Raw genomic sequence first — 18,649 nt, forward strand, 5'->3', positions numbered from 1 at the left:
TATTATTATTATTATTATTTTGGTACTGGGGTATTTAACCACTGAGCCACATCTCCAGCCCTTTTTGGGTGGGGGGTACCAGGGATTGAACTCAGGGGCACTTGACACTGAGCCATATTTTATAGAGAGACAGGGTCTCACTGAGTTGCTTAGCGCCTCACTATTGCCGAGGCAGGTTTTGAACTTGAGATCTTCCTGTCTCAGCCTCCCGAGCTGCTGGGATTAAAGGCATGTGCCACCACGCCTGGTTCCATTCCTTTTAAATTTTTATTTTTGAGACAGAATCTCACTAAGATGTTGAGACTGTCACCTAAATTGATCAGACTAGGACTTCTGATCTTCTTGCCGTAGCCTCCCAAGTCTCTGGGATTACAGGTGTGGGTCTCTGCATCCAGCTGTCCTTTGACATTTTTCTAGTGTCAAAAGATAAATTCACAACATACTTAGTTATAGGTCGAATTGGATTTTGTTCCAGATTCAAGAATTGGGGCAGCCTCCATTCTTCAAAACAGATTGAGAGCTCCCACTATGCAAAAACAGAACTATGGGTTTTATTAGGTGGTAACAGAACAACCGAAAGAAAGCTGATGGGTTAGTGTCAAGTTGTATTATTTTGGCAGGAGTGAAAGCAAAGCTGACTTGGGTAGACTGGATCTCCTGTTTTGGGGAAAAACTAGTGTGTTTTGGGATCTATTTGCTTAAATTTTCAGTTTGATGGTGGCATTTAGCACGAGTGACTCCATTTTGGTTTGGTCTGGTTTGTTGTGGGCTAGTGTGGAAGCTCCTCCCAAAATGAAGGCCTCCCATAGTTTTATATATATATATATATATATATATATATATATATATATATATATATATATATATATATATATATATTTATACCTTTATTTTATTTACTTTTATGTGGTGCTGGGGATCGAACCCAATGCCTCACCCATGCTAGGTAAGCGCTCTATCATTGAGCCAAAACTCAGCCCCTCCAATAGTTTTTTAACACTACTAATTTTTTTTTAACCATAAAAAAATTTAAGCCAGGTGTCGTAGCACATGCCTTTAATCTGAGCTACTTGGGAAGCTGAGGAGAGGATCTGAATTTCAAGGCAATAAATTAAAAAGGACTGGAGGTGTAGCTCAGTGGTAGAGGGCCTCTAGGTTCAATGCACAGTACCACACCCACACACACACAGAATATTTTAAGATTTTTGTATTATATGTTTCAAATCAGTTTTTCCGAATGTTGTCTTAATCTTATAGATAATAGCCAGTGTCCACACCGGAGTGGAGAAGAGGGAATTTGTGTACAGACTTTTCTATATGTTGGTAGAATATTGCTGGTGAGTGATTTTCTACATTTAAATTGTGAATGCCTTTTAACCTATTAACTCCTATCAAAGCAATCACACGAATGTTTAAAGATATGTACAAGGATACTTTCTGGTCTTGTTTGTAATTGTGAAAAATAAAGCATTTTTAGGGAAAAATTATATCATGTAATATAACACACCTGTTAAAAAGCATAGGTTAGGGGCTGGGGCTGGGGCTGAGCGGTAGCACACTTACCTGGCATGTGTGAGGCACTGGATTAGATTCTCAGTACCACATATAAATAAATATCAACAATTTTTAAAAAAATTTAAAAAAGCGTAGGATAGCTCTCTATGTGCCAATATTGAAAGGTGACTAGCCAGTCACATGTCATATGACTGTAATAACAGTAACTCTGGAGACTGAAGCAGAAGGATCACAGGTTTCAGGCCAGCCACGGCAACTTGGCAAGACCCTGTCTCAAAATGAAAAAATTAAAATTAGAAAAAGTCTGGGGATGTAATGGTAAAGCGCCCCTAGGTTCAATCCTCAGAACCCCAAACAAACTCAGAGTGACTATAATACATTAAATGAAAAAAAGAAAACTATAGAAGAATATGTATGATTTATCTATGGTTTTCAATTATGGGAAAATTTGTCCAAATACATAATCAGAAATTATGTATTTGGACAAGAAGACGCCTCTCAACTATTGTCGGTCTCCTTTTCTGAGGAGGAGAGAGAATGAGATGAAGGAAAGAACTTTGAAAGTATTTCTTCAAATTTCATACATTCCTTTTCTTTATTCTCCTTGCTTCTTTTCTTCTCCGATTCTTTCAAATCAGCACATTTTACTTCTTTACTCTCAGAAAAGAGGGACGCCGATCCCCCGCAGTAGTGGTAGGGATAACCTGGCTCTTCACCTGTCGCGGGTCGCATCTGCACATAGGTCCCCCCTAGATGCATGCAGCTTTACCACAGAATGCGAGTTTCGAGAAGTCCGCCACCTCGCCTACCTGTGCTCCTTTATGTCCCCCCTTCTCCAGCAACAGCGCTGGCAAAAGAAACGTTTGCTCAATTAAAAAAGAAAAACGAGCTCTGTGGTAGAGCACTTGCCTAGCATGCGTGAGGGAGTGGTTCAATCCTCAGCACCACATAAAAATAAACAAATAAAACAGAGGCATTCTGTCCATCTACAACTACAAGAAAGAAAGAGAGAAAGAGAGGGAGGGAGGGAGGGAGAGAGAGAAAGAAAGAAAGAAAAAGAAAAAAAAAGGAAAAACGTACAAATTCATTGGGTAATCGCTCGTACCAGACCGGTAGATGCTCAACTGCGGGATGAGGTGGCAAAGAAGAGGTGTCATTTAAAGTCATATTTCTCGAGCCAGTAGAAGTTGCAGGATCTCTTCCGCGTTTCAGGCTCGGAACTGCTGAGTGACAGCCGGGAGACTCCAGCCCGCGAGGGTTTAAATTTGAAGCGGCGGCGGCTGCGGTCGCTAAGCAACCACGCAGAGGAGGCGGGCCGCATTGCACATGCGTATGAGGGCAGGCTTCTGCGCACGCGCGGCTCCACCTCGGGGGCGGTCAGGGCCGACGGTTGCCAGGGTGACAAGGATACAATATGGCGGCTGTATCCTAACGCTCTTGGGCAAGGGGCCATCGCGGAGGTCCCAGCACAGGATCCCGCCTGAGGGAGAGGAGGGCAGGTGCCGGCCTTCCTGCCCGTGTCTTTCCCGCGCAGGGTCGGCCAGGGGTTGTCGCCGACTTCCGCGCGCAGGATGAAGAGTGAGTGAGCCGGGAGGGCCGGGGCGGCGCGCCGGGCCGGGCCGTTCTGGGGGCTGGGCGGGCGAGTGCCGCTCCGCCCCGGCGCCGGGCGGTGCAGGCCGGAGGTGCGGGAGCCGGGTTTTCAGAGCCGCGCCGGGCGAGGTTCCGTTTCTGAATGTTCCGGGTGGCCGTGGGCGCTCGCAGCCGGCGCCCTGCCAGGGTGACGTGCTCGGCGTGCAGTTGCCGGACCTGGGCGTGCGTTTCATTTTGGGGGTCGAGCAGTAGTGTTTCTATAGCAGCTGGGTTCACAGGAACTTAGAAGCATCCTTTTAGTGAAATTAGAAACGGTTACTTAGAAGTTGGGAAGTGGGCCTCATCCTAGAAAAGGGGTAAAAAAAAGTTTGCCCGCGTTGGGTTTGTGGATCGTGGCCAATCTGCGGCCAGCAGCGCGGTTCGCTGTCGTGTTCAGCATCACTATTCAGGTATTGTCGTTTATGGCTGTCAGCCAGAGGCGCATACAAGTCCAGCCTCCTTTGCTGTTTCAAGTTGGAACTATGCTAGTTATATTAAACCTGCATTGTATCCTAATTGTTTTTTGTGAATGCTGTAAATTGCACAATATATTTAAACATATCCGTCTTTGCCTCATACACTCTTCTTGCCGCACTCCAAGAAGTGACTTCTCTTTTCAGTTTCCTAAATATGTGTGCGCGCGCGCGTGTGTGTGTGTGTGTGTGTGTGTGTAAATATGTATCTATCCCTCTCAATGTTAGCTGGTGTGGTGGAGCACACCTCTAATCCCAGCAACCCTGGAGGCTGAAGCTGGAGGATCTAAAGTTCAAGACCAGTCTCTGCAAATTCTGGAAACCCTAAGCAACTTGGGCTCTGTCTAAAAAGAAAAAAAAAATGAATAAAAAGAACTGGGGGTGTGGTTCAGTGGCTAAGCACCCTGGTTTCAATTCCTGACACCAAAATATAAATAAATAAAATAATAAAGAAAAAAACCCTAATGTTAGTAACTACATATAGTCATATGTATATATGAGTATATAAAGTACATATGTATGGGCTGGGGTTGTGGCTCAGTGGTAGAGCACTCACCTAGCATGTGTGAGGCCCTGGGCACCACATAAAGATAAATAAATAAAGGTACTGTGTCCATCTACAACTAAAAAATATTTTTAAAGTATATATAATTTGCATTTTATGTTTTATGCCCTAAAGGGGCTGAACCACTGAGCTAAATCTCCAGCCCTTTTTTAAATTTTTGAATTTTGGGATAGGGTCTTGTATTGCAGAGGCTGTCCTGGAACTCCCAATCCTCCTGCCTAAGCCTCTAGAGTAGTTGGGATTACCTATGTGTGCCCCCACCCTGGCTCATCTCATTTTGGTAGCTTTCAGTTATTTGGTTTAGTGATAACATCTTTTCCCTTTCTTTCTTCTATCTTAAAATCCAGTCCGAGAGTTCATGCAGCCTCTCATTCTGGTTTAAGACCTGATCATGAATGAAATGTTTTACAAGTAGCTAACAGTGGAGAGAACATTTCAGAACAGAAAATCACAGAGACGGAATCATAGAAGCAGAATGAACAGGAAAAGTGAGTAATGGTGCAAGTTGGACCCATAGCATGGGGTCAGAATACACCTGGGCATGCTAGATTATCATGTTGGTCTTTAATTTTTGGATTTTCCATGTATTCTTTCTTATTGTTTTCTAGGCAGTGCTCACATGTGTAGGGATGCTTTGATCAGTCTGTAGTGTATTGCTGTCCTTCTCCTTTTTGTTTTGGATCATTTGTGTAGCAGGGAGCAAGCAGTTAATGCTGTGTGTTAGGGTCTCTAAACAAGTCAAGATGGTGCCTGGCATTTTGCCAGAGGGAGTGGTTTGTGAAGTAACGCCAGGGAGCCATTAAGTGTGGAGCTTCCTTACTGGTTGACTGCTGTATCTCGTTTATGTTAATTAAGATAAGCTGTGTGGAATGTATGTATACCCCTCCGGTCCTACAATAAAGGGCTCCCACTCCTGCTGTATCAATCTACACAAGTTGCTAATCACCCCCCCCCCACCCCCCACCCCGGTTATTTTGCTGCAGCTGGACTGCAGCAGCTGTGTAATTGTTGAAGCTGAGCAGACATGATGTCAGCTTGGGGCCAGTCTCTGACCTTTCTTTATCATCTTGGTTTTCTTTTCTAGGTATGTATCACTAAGCAAATCACCCCAACTTAGGGACTTAACAACACATTTTTCTTATGGTTCTGTGGGTTGCCTCCGCTCAACGAGGCAGCTCTCACTGGGAGTCTCATGAATTTGTAGTCATGATAGATGGTGGCTGGAGTTGAAGTCATCTTGAAAGTCTCATTCACTTGTCTGGCAGATGATGCTGGTGGTTCTCTGGGACCACAGACTGGGCTGTCAGAACCCTACAGGAGGTCTCTCCTTGTGGCTTGGGCTTCCTCACATCATGGCAGTTGAGTTCTGGGTGTATATCCCAAGAGTAGGAAGTGGAAGTGGGCAGCTGTCTGAATGGTGACCCACACCTGTAGTGAGGCTGAGGCAGGAGGATACTTGAGCTCACAAGTTTGCAACCAGTCTGGTCAACATACTGAGACCCACCTCAAAAAAAAAAAAAAAAAAAAAAGTTTATCCTTATGTAATAAGTCTGTGTATGTTAGTACTCTAAAAATTAAAGTATCATTTTTTTTCCTGTTTGAAGTTTAGTGTGTGTGTGTGTGTGTGTGTGTGTGTGTTTGTGTGTGTTGCTAGAGATTAAATCCAGAGGTGCTCTACCACTGAGCTACACCTGCATCCTTTTTATTTTTTTTAATTTTGAGACAGGATCTCACTAAGTTGCCCAGGCTGGCCTCAAACTTGTGATCCTCCCACCTGAGGTTCCAGAGTTGCTGGCATTACAGGTATGCACCACCATTGTACCCAGCTCCTGTTTGAACTTTTTAATGGATTAGTTGAGCACACCTACAGAAATAGGAAAAAATTACATGTTCTAAAGTAATGGTTTTGCTGCAATATTACAGAGAGATTTTAAAAAATTATCTTTTGGGGCTGGAGTAGTGGCTCAGTGGTAGAGTGCTTGCCTAGCATGTTTGAAGCACTGGATTCAAGCCTCAGCACTGCATAAAAATAAATAAATAAAAGATATTGTGTCCATCTACAACTAAAATTTTTGAAAAATTATCTGTTGTAATTATAATAATTTTGAATGGTCTCTTAAATACCAATATTATCATAGAATCAAAGTTGCAAGGTTATCTCAATCTTTTTCCATCTTCTCCTTCCTAGTGGGTGTATTACCTCCTGTTTTTTATAAATAGTTGCGTCAACTAGCATCTTTTTTTCTTGAAAGAAAGACAAAATTAAGTAAAAGCAATATTGACTTTGTGATAAATTCTGCCAGTAGATTTTAAGGTGGTCTCAAGACCCTCCACTACTTGGCATAATGAGTCCTGGTTAACATTTTCTTTCTTTTTTTTTTCTTTATATTTTTTTAGTTGTTGATGGACCTTTATTTTAAATGCTTATTTACATGTGGTTCTGGGAATCGAATGCAGTGCCTCACACGTACAAGGCAAGCGCTCTACCGCTGGTCTACAACTCCAGTCCTCTAGTTAACATTTCCTTAGATGTAATTTTCATGGATATTTTCTGTGTATGAATATATATATTTACTACACACACACACACATTCCTTAGACAAACACCCCCAGATAAATGGGATTCCATTAAATATGTTGTAACTTGCTAGGATGATGCTTCCATGAAGTTGTTTGAACACAAACCTTTGAGTAATTCTGTGAGTTTATCCCTGTGTACTTTATTAGCAATGGACTTACTGGGGTAGTGGGTGTGGTTTTAAATTTAAAATTTTTATGAATTTTTGAATAATTTTATTCCTTTTGTGCTGGTGTGTGTGCTGGGTTTTTGTTTGATTTTGAAGACCTGTGGAAATAGACCAGACCCCTTGCTGAGTGGTTTTTGTGGTGATGGTTTCTCTTTTCCTCTCCCTACCTGCCATCCCTGTTGGACACTCCAGATTTTCCACCTGCTGGAAGACCCCAGCTGGAAACTACCCTTCACCTACCACCACTTTCTCTTGGTGTCATGCTCCCTCCTGGCTGGTTGTGACTGTCTGGAGCCAGCCTGGGGTGTTGGCACACATTCTGAGTTTGTGCACTTAAAACCATTTTAAAGTTTACAGGTGGGCTGGGGTTGTGGCTCAGTGGTAGAGCACTCACTTAGCATGTGTGAGGCCCTGGGTTCAATTCTCAGCATCACATAAAATAAAGGTCCATTGACAACTAAAAAAATGTTTAAAAAAAAAAAAAAGTAAAAAATAAAGTTCAAAGGTGACCTACTTTTTTTTTTTTTTTTTCAAAGCAAGTCTGCTTAATTTATTTGTGATGAAAGGCAAATTGGAACTTACTGTGTAAGATTCGCCTTCTGCTCTTCAATGCAAATCCTCAGTCCAGGCTCATCTCTGGATCTTTCTTCTTTGAACTTCTGCTTAAACTAGCTCTCAAGGACTGACCTTCCTTTCCTCTGGGATCCTGTGCCTGTCTCCCTGTAAGCTGGCACTGTACCTTTCCGACAGGCATTTGAAGTTCACGTTGCTGTTGGCACTTAGCCCACAGACTCACTGATTTCTTAAAAATTTTGAAATGCCCATCTTTACAGACATTTAAACAAATATGAAATCATTATGAACATTATACAACATAGAAAAGTATAATGAAGAAAAGTAATCTTCAGTGACACTTAGATATAAATGTAAAAAACTTGACATATTCACATCCATTCTTTCTGTGCACATATGCATATGATCATCATCATCTTTCTATTTCACTTAATGTTAAATCAAGGCTGAACATTTTTCTATTTTATTAAGTATTATTGGAGAGCATCATTGTTAATGGCAATGTAATATTTCAGTCCATTGCTGTTCCATAATTCATTAGATCATCTCCTTGTTATCAGACGTTTAGGTTTCTAGCCTTCCTGCTGTAGAAACACTGTGATGCCCCTGTTTGTCTTTCTGTTGGGGTATCCCCTTGGGGTTGGACATCCTGAACAAAACCTTTGGATTTTCTAATATCTCTTCTCCTACTCATGCATGCAATGATTGCCTACGTAGAATACACATGCAGAAATCTTGAGGACCTGGCAGGTGAGTCAGCACACATCCCTGTCCCCAGGAAGCCCAGGACTGCCGGGGACTATGGAGGTCTGCATACTACCACTCTCCTTTCCTTATTAGCTGTGGCATGCCAGGGGCCACTCAGACAGTCTTTCTGTGTACTCTGCTGAGTGCACGTGTTTGTTGCAAACCTTTGGCAGTTGGTAGATGGAAAGGTCTCTTATTTAAAAAAAAAAAAAAAAGCTTTTTTTTAAAAAATATTTTTTTAAAGAGAGAGAGAGAATTTTTTTTTAATATTTATTTTTTTAGTTTTCGGTGGACACAACATCTTTGTTTGTATGTGGTGCTGAGGATCGAACCTGGGCCGCACACATGCCAGGCGAGCATGCTACCACTTGAGCGACATCCCCAGCCCATAAAAAAAAATATTTTTTTAATATTTATTTTTTAGTTGTATTTGGACACAATACCTTTATTTATTTATTTTTATGTGGTGCTGAGAATTGAACCCAGGGCCCCGCACGTGCTAGGCAAGCGCTCTACTGTTGAGCCAGAACTGCAGCTCCCCCCAAAAAGCTTTTTCAATATTTGAATGCTACTAGTTTTCATTTTTGGCTGCTTTATCTAAGTGGGTCACCTTATGCCATTTGTCCATGTTTTCACTGAGCAATCCTATTGTCTTGTTTGTAAGTGGTCTTTATAATAAATACATTAGCTGTTGTTAAGTACATTTGCCACAGTATTTTCTAAGATCATTATTGTCTTTACGCTTTGTTTGTGAGTTTTTGAATTAAAACATATGGCAGGCTCATCTCTGGATCTTTCTTCTTTGAACTTCTGCTTAAAGGGCATTCCCCTTAGTTTGACTTTTACATTCAGCTTTCTACCAGCATTGAAGGACGTTGTGGGGAAAGGATCCATCTTGACGAGACCTCCTGATTCTGACAGGCTCTGAGGTGTGGTTTGCACCCAATAGCCAGTGTCCGCCTGGCTTGGTGTGCTGTGGGTGAGCTTGAGTGCAAGTGGACAGAGAAGGTGTAGAACCTCCTCCCTGCTCAGGACGTCCCTGTGCCCTGTAAAATCAGGCCCTCCCCTTCCTGGCTCCAGGGATCATCGATCAGCTTTCCATTGCTAAGTGTTTCCTTTCTAGAAATCTAATAAAAATGAGCTGTGGCAAATGGGCGCATAAACAGATGTGGTCTTTTGAATCTGCCTTCTTTCATTTAGCCCAACATTTTTTCGATTCCTCACGTGGTGGTGGTGGTAGCAGTCTGGTTCTGTCGATCGCTGAGCAGTACCCTGTGGGTCATGTGAAGGTAGCACAGGGTCTGTCCATTCACCACGTCATGAGAACTTGGGTCACTTCCATTTCTGGCTGTGCTGAGCCAGGCTGCCGTGGTGTTTTCCTCTCTCAGGTAGACTCCTAGGACGGAACTGCTGATTGCAAAGTGTGGATTTACTTTTAGAGAATCTGCAAAGCTGTGTTCTCAGGTGGCTTTCCCATTTTCTTTCTTTTTGTTTTTGTTTTTGTTTTTTTTTTAAACAATACCTTTATTTTATTTTATTTATTTATTTATTTTTATGTGGTGCTGAGGATCTAACCCAGGGCCTCGCATGTGCTAGGTGAGCGCTCTACCATTGAGCCTCAGCCTCGGCCCCAGGCTTTCCCATTTTCCATTCCCACTTCCAGGTCTAGAGGCGCCTTTATTCTTCATCTTCTGAGTTTTGCGAGCTGGTTGTTCCTTGATTCTTTTGCTGGACAGCTGCCTAAAGTTGTGAAGGCCCGAGGCTGTAGCTCAGCAGAGCATCATCTAGGAGTGGAGAGTGACCTCTGACTATCCAGGAAGGTCTGAAAGTCACCGAGTCAGAAACCAAGGAGGGAGTGCTATTCACTGGGAAGAGGCGCAGCGGGTCCCTGGGCTTCTGCTGCACTGTGTACCACAGAATGTATCCCTGGGCCTTGTCGGCTGAGCCAGTGATTGGGGGCGAGTCAGTCACCTTGTTCTTGTTAGCACATTGTGTGACGGGATCCTGCGTCCCTGTAATGGTGTTCTGCTCTGAGAGAAGCGAGGCCAGGTGGTCAGGAAGTCGTTCTGTATCATTTCATGGAGGAAAAACATTCTCATGGACAGTTGATTGGAGGCCTTTGAAACTTTTAGAAATAATTTAGAGTATCCTTTCAGCAGCTTTATCTTTCTTGTCCTTTTTTTCTTTTATTTTAATATAACTTTATTTCATCTACTTATTTATTCTTATGTGGTACTGAGGATCGAACCCAGGGCCTTGCACGTGTGAGGTGAGCGCTCTGCCGCTGAGCCACAACCCCAGCCCCAACCTTGCTGTCCTTTTAGCCTCACTGTTAGATTTATGTAGATGGTCTGACCTGGAAAAAGGGAAACTAAGGTGGAGATCACTCTGTGCGATTGGAAATAGCCAACTATTAAAAAACAGGTGGAGATGAATAAAGACAGGCTGGATGCTGAGTTGTCAGTAGTGGTAATGCTGTGATTCAGATGTGTTGAGTCTCCCTGCAGCATGGTCCAGGGACGGGGAAGAGCTGGTCTTGTAGTGTGTGCCCTGGTCTCTGCTCCCGGTTTCCTCTGTTGAGTGCATGCAGGCACAGAGAGAACAAGTGGAACCCTTTGCCTTGGGGAGATGGTGGCCATTAGGGAGAAGGTCCAAAGCAGACTGAGCAGTCATGTCACAGGAGGACAGGGTACCTGCTCAAGGAAGACCTGCTCGAAGGTGCACCGGGTCTGTCTTGGGATTTGAACCCCGAGCACCATATGGTTTATATTACATGCTTTGTTCTCAGTCTTTGGCCTTTAACATTAGGTGAGCCCTAGCGTTCCTCTTTGTCTTCCCCTCTTTTATAAGAAAAGAACCTGAAATTGGGAGTGTAGGGACATACTTTTAAGTCCTCAGGGCTGGGATTGTGTCTTGTCTTTGCTTGTCTGCATTACTGGGCACAGTGCCTGGTCCATAGATGGCGCTAATATTTCCTCGGGTTGTTCTTGTCACTGACATACACAGTGATTTAGTCACATTACCATGAATTCACTTAGGCTGAAGTACAGCGTAATATCACTAGAGCAGGAGTCCCAAGACCACCCCCTGGATGCTTGATTTTTCTAGGGGGCTCACAGCTATGATTTACCATGATGAAAGACACCTGGGGCCTAGTCCAGAGGAAACCCGACGAAGCACAGGGTGGGTGCTCTTTGGGTGGAGGTGCCCAGGATGCCCTTAGTTACCCCAGCAACAAATTCTGAGAACACAGGTGGACTGTGGCCTACCAGGGAAGCTCGTTAGCAATTGAGCACCCCGGGTTTTTTCTGAGGGCTGGTCACATAGGCACCCACTGCCTAGCACTTGCTGAAGTTCTGGGTCCTGGAAGACAGCAGGTGCACATCACGCGTTATGCCGTTGGGTGAGCAGTTCAGGAAGAGGGAGCCACTCTGAACTTCTAGGGCATGGTGGAGACTCCTGAAGTGTGTTTCATAGACACCTGCCCAAGACTGGCCCTTAAGACACTAAGCAGAGCACCTGGGCCTGCCCGGTGGGGGCCTCTTTTCTGTCTGCGATAGACTGTGGTCTTGCAGAGGGATTTCTGGGCGTTCCAGGTTCATCCTTCCGAGAGTAGGGGACATTTTAGGCGTGTTTGAGCACAGCAGCTGTTCCTTGGCTAGGGAGAGGGGTTAAGCAAACCTACCTGGGGTCTTTTTGGTGGTTTTGTTTCAAAGAAGCTTTTTGGTGGTTACCTGGAATCCTTCTTGCCTGGTTTTAAGACTTAATGAAAAATTTCCCATTTTTAGAGAGGCTCTGGGATTTAGTTAAAATGTAGTTAGCCAGTTATTTCTTCCATTTCTGTCTGGAGAGCTATGGTACCATTTTCTTTCCCCCTTATTTTACTTCATTTTAAAGTTTTATTTTACTTTGTTGGGCTCAAAAGTCTTTTCTGAGTGACTTCTTAAATTGGTATGCTCAGAAAGACTCTTTCCTTGAATGAAAAAAAAATGTTGTTTTAGATTTAAAAAAATGCCAGTTGTGTTCCTTGTTAGATTCTGAGGCTGTTGCAACAGGCTATCCCAATTGGGTGGTGTAAAGCACAGAAGCTGTTCTCTTACTGCTGGGGAACACTGCCCCCCCCCCAAGGTGTCTGCAGAGGGCAGCTCCCTCCCACCTGTGTTGGGTCTCCCTGGAGCCCAGCTTCCTGTGGCTCCGCTCCAGGCTCTGTCTCTGTCACCGTGTCCCTCTTGTGTGTGTCTGTGTTTTTCAGATCTTGTAAAACATGTAACAAGAGATCTTAATGGATTTCCTGCATCACAGCGTTGTCAGGCACACACGTGCATTTGTGTTTTATAGGTTTACAACTGCTCTGCATACGTTTTCATCCTGATGACTGAAATTCTGCACCCATTTCCCCTCCCCCGGCTCTTGGCAACTCCCATTCTACTTTGTGTCTTTTTTTTGTCTGTGGTACTGGGGATTGAACACAGGGCATCCTGCATGCTAGGCAAGTGCTCCACCCCAGAACACCAGCCCTTTGAATTCCCTCCTGCTTCAGCCTCCCAAGATGCTGGGATTATAGGCTTGCACCACACCTTTGTGTGTATCCTTGCATTCAGCGTCCACATGGGTAATCTAGATTGTTTTCATCTCAAGATCCTTCTGCAAGATTCTTATTCATATATATGGTCATATTCACAGGTTCCAGGAGTTAGGATGGGGATGAAGCTTTTTGATTATAGTCATTGAAAATGTATTAATGCATATACCTTTCTGTACCATGAATAATAAAGTCCTTTGTCTTCTACCCAAGAAGACACAAGCCTCTTCTGCCAGCACCCATGAAATAATAGCATTTTAATTAGTAGCTTGCAAGGAGGATACAATCTCAGACAAATACTAACATGTTCAGAAAAAAAAAATCTAGGTAAGTTGAATTCTCACAAAGTTACTTTATTAAATAGCAGATTTTAAAATGTGAAATCTTACAAATACTCTTCTCAAAAGCCTGCATTTGACTGTGGCTGTAGCTTGGTGGTAGAGCACTTGCCTAGCACATGTGAGGCCCTAGGTTTGATCCTTAGCACACATAAAAACAAACAAATAGAATATTTTTTTTTTTACTTCTATCATTGCTGGGTGAGGTGGTATACAACTGTACTCCCAGTTGTCTTAGGAGGCTGAGGTAGGTGAATCACAAGTTTGAAACCAGCCTCAGCAACTTGGTGAGGCTGTCTATGCAACTTAGCGAGACCCTGTCTCAAAGTAAAAAGGACTGGGGATATAGCCCAGAGGTAAACTACCTCTGAGTTCAATTCCCAATACCCCAAAAAACAAAACAAAAAAAGAGTCTATGTTCTTTTTTAAATCTATTATTATTATTATTATTATTATTATGTGTGTGTGTGTATGTGTGTGTGTATATGTGTGTGTGTGTGTGTGTGTGGTGCTGGGAATTGAACCCAGGGCCTTGTGCCTGCGAGGCAAGCACTCTACCAACTGAATTAAGTCCCAAGTCTTTCTTCATTATTTTTATGTGATGCTGAGGGTCGAACCCAGTGCCTCACATGTACTAGGCAAGTGCTGTACCACTGAGCTACAGCCTTGGTCCAAAAGTCTATATTCTATTTCTCTATTTTATAAATTATCCCTTATTTCAGGTATGTTAGTTAAGGTAATGCTTACTAGATGCTATAATGGATATGCTCCCAACTCTCTTTCTGGTTCTTGCCGTGTCCTGTGTGGGCATTCTGGGCTGGAAGTCTTTCCTGGGTTGCTTTTTCACTATCCTGATCTCATGACTCCTTGGGTTTCCTAGTGTTTTTTTTTTTTTTAATATTTATTTTTTAGTTGTAGTTGGGCACAATATCTTTTTTTTTTAACACAATGCCTTTATTTTTATGTGGTGCTGAGGTTCGAACCCAGCTCCCGTGCTAGGGGAGCGCTCTACCACTGAGCCACAATCCCAGCCCGGGCACAATATCTTTACTTAATTTATTTATTTATGTGTGGTGTCGAGGATCGAACCCAGGGCCCTGCATTTGCTAGGTGAGCGCTCTACCGCTGAGCCACAACCCCAGCCCAGAAGGTATTGTTTTTATTAGAAAAAATTTTAAGCATGTCAGAGTAGAGAGAGTAATATCAGAGCTCTAAAACATATCCTTTACCTCATTTCAACAATTATCACCATTTTTTAACTTTTACCACCACTTTTCTTTTCTGGACTATTTTTTTTAGTTCTTCTTGTTAATTAAAAAGAAATAGTGTTCTCATAAAAAATAACATTGTGGAAATTATCTGACTTAGGAAAGGAGACACCTGTAACCTTACCTGTCAGAAAGAGCCCCATGTGCCCGCATGTGGGCTCATGCGAGGTGTGTATGTAGTCTTCAAGGATGTCTTTTTTTTATTGTGATGCTGGGGATTGAACCCAGGGCCTTGTGTATGCAAGGCAGGCACTCTACCAACTGAGCTATATACCCAGCCCAAGGATGTAATCTTTAAGGATCTTTCTGTATCAGTCTTGAATATAGATAGTGTATTCCATTATGTGGATTACAACATGATTAGCCGGGTTCAGTAGTGCATTCCTATAATCCCAATGACTGGGGAGGATGAGGCAAGTTCAGAGCCAGCCTCAGCAACTTAGTGAGGCCATAGGCAACTTAGAGAGACCCTGTCTCTAAATAAAATACAAAAAAGGCTGGGGATATAGCTCAGTGATTAAATGCCCCTGGTTCAATCCCCAGTACCAATCATCGTCGTCGTCATCATCATCATCATCATCGTCATCGTCATCTAGTTCCCTGTGGGGGTATTTTTGGTTTTTCAGTTTTCCCTATTAAATACTGCTGCACTAAAAAAGGAATATGTACATAAAATTTAAAAATAATGCTGCACTAACAACCTCCTACATTTTTTAATATGGTATGTTTTAGAATTGTCGGTTCAGATATGTACATCTTTTTTTAAAATAATAACTTCATTTTATTATTTACTTATTTTTACATGGTGCCCAGGATGGAACCCAGTGCCTCACATGTGCTCGGCAAGTGCTGTACCACAATCAGCCCTAGCATATGCCCGTCTTAAAAAGATTTATAGATATTGTCAAATTGTCCTCCCAAATGAGTATACCGATTTATGCCTTCAGCAGTGGATGGGAGTGCCCAGATTTTTTTTTTTTTAAGTGTTTCTGGGACTTGGACCCAAGGGTGCTCTACCCTGATCTACATCCTTTTTTATTTTATTTTTATGTGGTGCTGAGGATCGAACCCAGTGCCTCACCCGTGGCAGCTGAGTTCTGTACCACTGAGCCCCAGCCCCAGCCCCTTGAGCTGTATCTTGAGCCCTTTTTATTTTTTTTTATGTTTTATTCAGAGACAGGGTCTCACAAAGTTGCTGAGGCGGGCCTCAACCTTAACAACCTTCCTGCTTCCGCCTCCTGAGGCGCCGAGGTTACAGACATGCATCACCGTGCCCACCTAGAGCAGCATGGCTTTACAGTCTACTTTGTCCTGGTGCAGACAGGGCCCGGAGGTCAAGGGCTCTCTTAGTCCAGGCTTGTTTCTGCAGCAGTGCAACTGAAGCTCCTGACTTCTGGTCACTTCCTCCTCCAGGGTCTCTTCCAGACCTGACTCTAGCCTGCCTGATTTTTTCATGGCCTTACTTTTGTGTTTCTGGGTCTCAGTTCACAGGAGCTTCCTGGGAGCTCTCTGAACCAGATGCCCAAAGACAGTGGGAGTGGGCGCAGTAATTGTCTTCCTGCTGCTTTGCTCCTGGTTAGCCTTTCTTTCCCCGGCAGTAGTGGGCATGGAAACCAGGGCCTTGTGCACACTGGCAAGCCACTACTCCTGAGCACAGCCCATCCCTGAGGCTGGGTTATTTGATCCTCTGAGAGGTGCACAGACTGCTCTCTGCCAAGGTTTTCTGCAGTCTTGTTCTCCTGTTATTTGGGATGTAGAAACATTTGCAACCCAGTGGGGGCTTCTGCACTCAGGGCTTTCTCATTCCTTCCATTTCTCCTTGAGAAGTTGTAGTTCTTGCCTGTGCCATCCTTTTCTTGGAATCCTGTGTGGAGGCAGTCAGTAGAATCCTTCTCTGACTCTTCCCACCCCCCTGGGCCAGAGGCTGCTGCGGGTGGTGGATCATTGGCATCGTCATGGGCTCCCAGCTCTGCAGCATTCCTACCTGTGCTCTGCCTCCTGACTGCGAAGCCAGGGCCACAGAAGCTCAGGTTGTCTTCACAGCCAACCCCACTTCAAGGGACTCATTTGATGTCAGAGGTCGTTCAGGAAAGCAGAAACTACTGTGGGTATTTCCAGCAGGAAGGTGTTTAGCATAGTGAATCAGAGGATTACAAAACCATGAGTAGGGTGGGGGGTGATGGGGGTAGCATCAAAGCCAGAAGGAGCTGCTGGCAGCTTTCAGAAAATTAGGACTTGTGCTTATTACACAAAACTGCTGCAGATGAGCTGTGCGCTCCCTAGGACCAGGGAGGGTGAAATTCAGAAGAATGCTCAGTGGTGCTGGTGACGTGACCCTGCCACTCCACTGAACAGCCCCAGCTGGCATCACCTCACTGCTTTCCGAGTCTTACGGGGTAGTGGTGCTTCTTGTCACTGGATCGGGGCTGTGGCTCCTGTCGTTCAAGGGAGAGCAAGGTGTCACCAGCACCCAGCCTGCTTCCCTGCTGGGAGGGCAGCACAATCTTGCTGGCCACGGATCTGACCCTCAGCATGGTGCTGTTAAGTTACATGATGATAGTGTGCAGCGTGGAAGTGAATATAAAAGTCTGTGCATAAATAAAAATTTGTCTTTATAATTACTTACAGACTATAAAGCAATTGGCAAAATAGGAGAGGGAACATTTTCTGAAGTCATGAAGATGCAGAGCCTGAGAGATGGAAACTACTATGCGTGTAAGCAAATGAAACAGCACTTTGAAAGGTAGGTGTCCGAGACAGCCGCCACCCAGTGCTGGTGCAGCCTTGAGTTTAGGGCAGTCTCTGTCCTGGGAAAATTGTTTATTTAGTTGTAAATAAGTAGTCCGATCCCTTGGGTATTGAGGGTCATGGGCTGAAGAGCCGCTTATGATGCTGGCATTTCCTCTTGTCCAGGCTTACAATAATGTCAGTGATGAATGGTGTGAGATTTTAAGTTGTAAAGGCATGACTCACTCAAAGAGTTGTATGTGTGTCGGGGTCTTACAAATCAGACCTTCGTTACAAATCAGACCTGCATTAGAGGTGCTTGCAGTTTAATTACTTGTGAAGCACATGGACATGATGAGGAATGATTTCCAGGTAGGGATAGAGGAACTTCTTTCCTGGGTGACCTCAGCTGCCCGTCCCCGGGGGGGAACTGTGGTTTGTGCTCACGCCTGTGGAGGACCACCCTGGGTTTTTCTTTCAGAGCAGACTCTGATGGTCTCAGAGTTGGCCAGCTTCTCAACATACACTACACCAACAAGCCAGAAATGGATGCCATTAGGAAACTGTCTGAACGAGGAAGTGAGTGCTGGCTTCATTGTAACATGAAACTTTTCAATAAAAAGTCTGAGGCCAGTAATTTATGTCTCTAAATAGCCAAAGAATTTTGAAAGCATAATTATTTCACCGTATTGATGCACAGCCTTCCGGAGAGTTTTGGGGTATAGACCTTGATTTCACACTCTAAGTATGAAGAGTCATTTCTCAGGTCAGAAGAGGAGTGTTGCCAGTTCATCTCACTAGAGAGGGTTGACAGTAGCACTTCATCCTCATGACATCTCATCCAGGTAGCTGTTATCCTTGCTTTGCACAGGAGGAGAGGTGCCCTGACCTTGTCACTAGCTCTGCACCTCTGGGTTCGAATCCACTTTTCACCAAAGCCAAACCCTGGCTCTTTACCGCCCAGACCACGTGGTGGTTCACCTACCACTTCCAAGACTCGGCTGCTGCCAAGGTCTTCTGCTTTGCCTTTCCTGGGACTTCTTCCTCTACATATTCCACACTCTCTGTCCCCAACCCCCCATTCCGTCCATCTTTACCTTCAGACTACCAAAGACAGAGAATTAGATGCACGGTATGCTGACGACCCTGCATGGAGAGAGCGGAGAGCAGCTTCCTCCGCAGGCACCCTGTGAGCCCCCCCCCCCCAGCAGCCAGCACTGGACTTTGAGCAGCAGGGGTGGCACCTTGCCCCCCCCCCCCCCAACCAAGGACTGAGGACTGGATCCTTTCAGGTTCTCACTGTGGGTTTCAGGGAGAGAGAACTTGAAGGTGACCACAGGTGTGCTGCTGTCATTTTGGTGAAGAGGTAAGCGAACACAGTGGGTGGATGCTGAGCCCCAGAGTTTTGCACTCACAGCAGTGCTGTGAGGAGACCACACTTGGTCACACAGGTGCCCATGGGAAGAGGAATACAGGTGTAGCTCA

The 18,649-nt window shown here is 44.3% G+C and overlaps 1 protein-coding gene across 8 annotated transcripts in view; it reads left to right on the forward strand.

Moving 5' to 3' along the window:
• The first annotated feature begins 2,923 nt into the window (after nt 1–2,923).
• Nucleotides 2,924–18,649, forward strand: part of Mok (MOK protein kinase) — a 49,856-nt gene continuing 34,130 nt past the window's right edge. For 3 of the 8 annotated variants that reach the window (XM_071607514.1, XM_071607517.1, XM_071607516.1), the window contains exons 1-2: nt 4,604–4,670; nt 17,066–17,180. In XM_071607514.1, the coding sequence (XP_071463615.1) occupies nt 4,658–4,670; nt 17,066–17,180 (128 nt within the window). In that variant the 5' untranslated portion in view covers nt 4,604–4,657. Of the gene's footprint in view, nt 3,094–3,258; nt 3,328–4,603; nt 4,671–17,065; nt 17,181–17,645; nt 17,744–18,649 lie in introns of those variants that run through there. The other 5 variants (XM_027946748.3, XM_071607515.1, XM_071607519.1 and 2 more) reach the window with 5 other exon arrangements.

This window comes from Marmota flaviventris, chromosome 2 (genome assembly GCF_047511675.1).
Source record: "Marmota flaviventris isolate mMarFla1 chromosome 2, mMarFla1.hap1, whole genome shotgun sequence".
Lineage (NCBI taxonomy): Eukaryota > Metazoa > Chordata > Mammalia > Rodentia > Sciuridae > Marmota > Marmota flaviventris.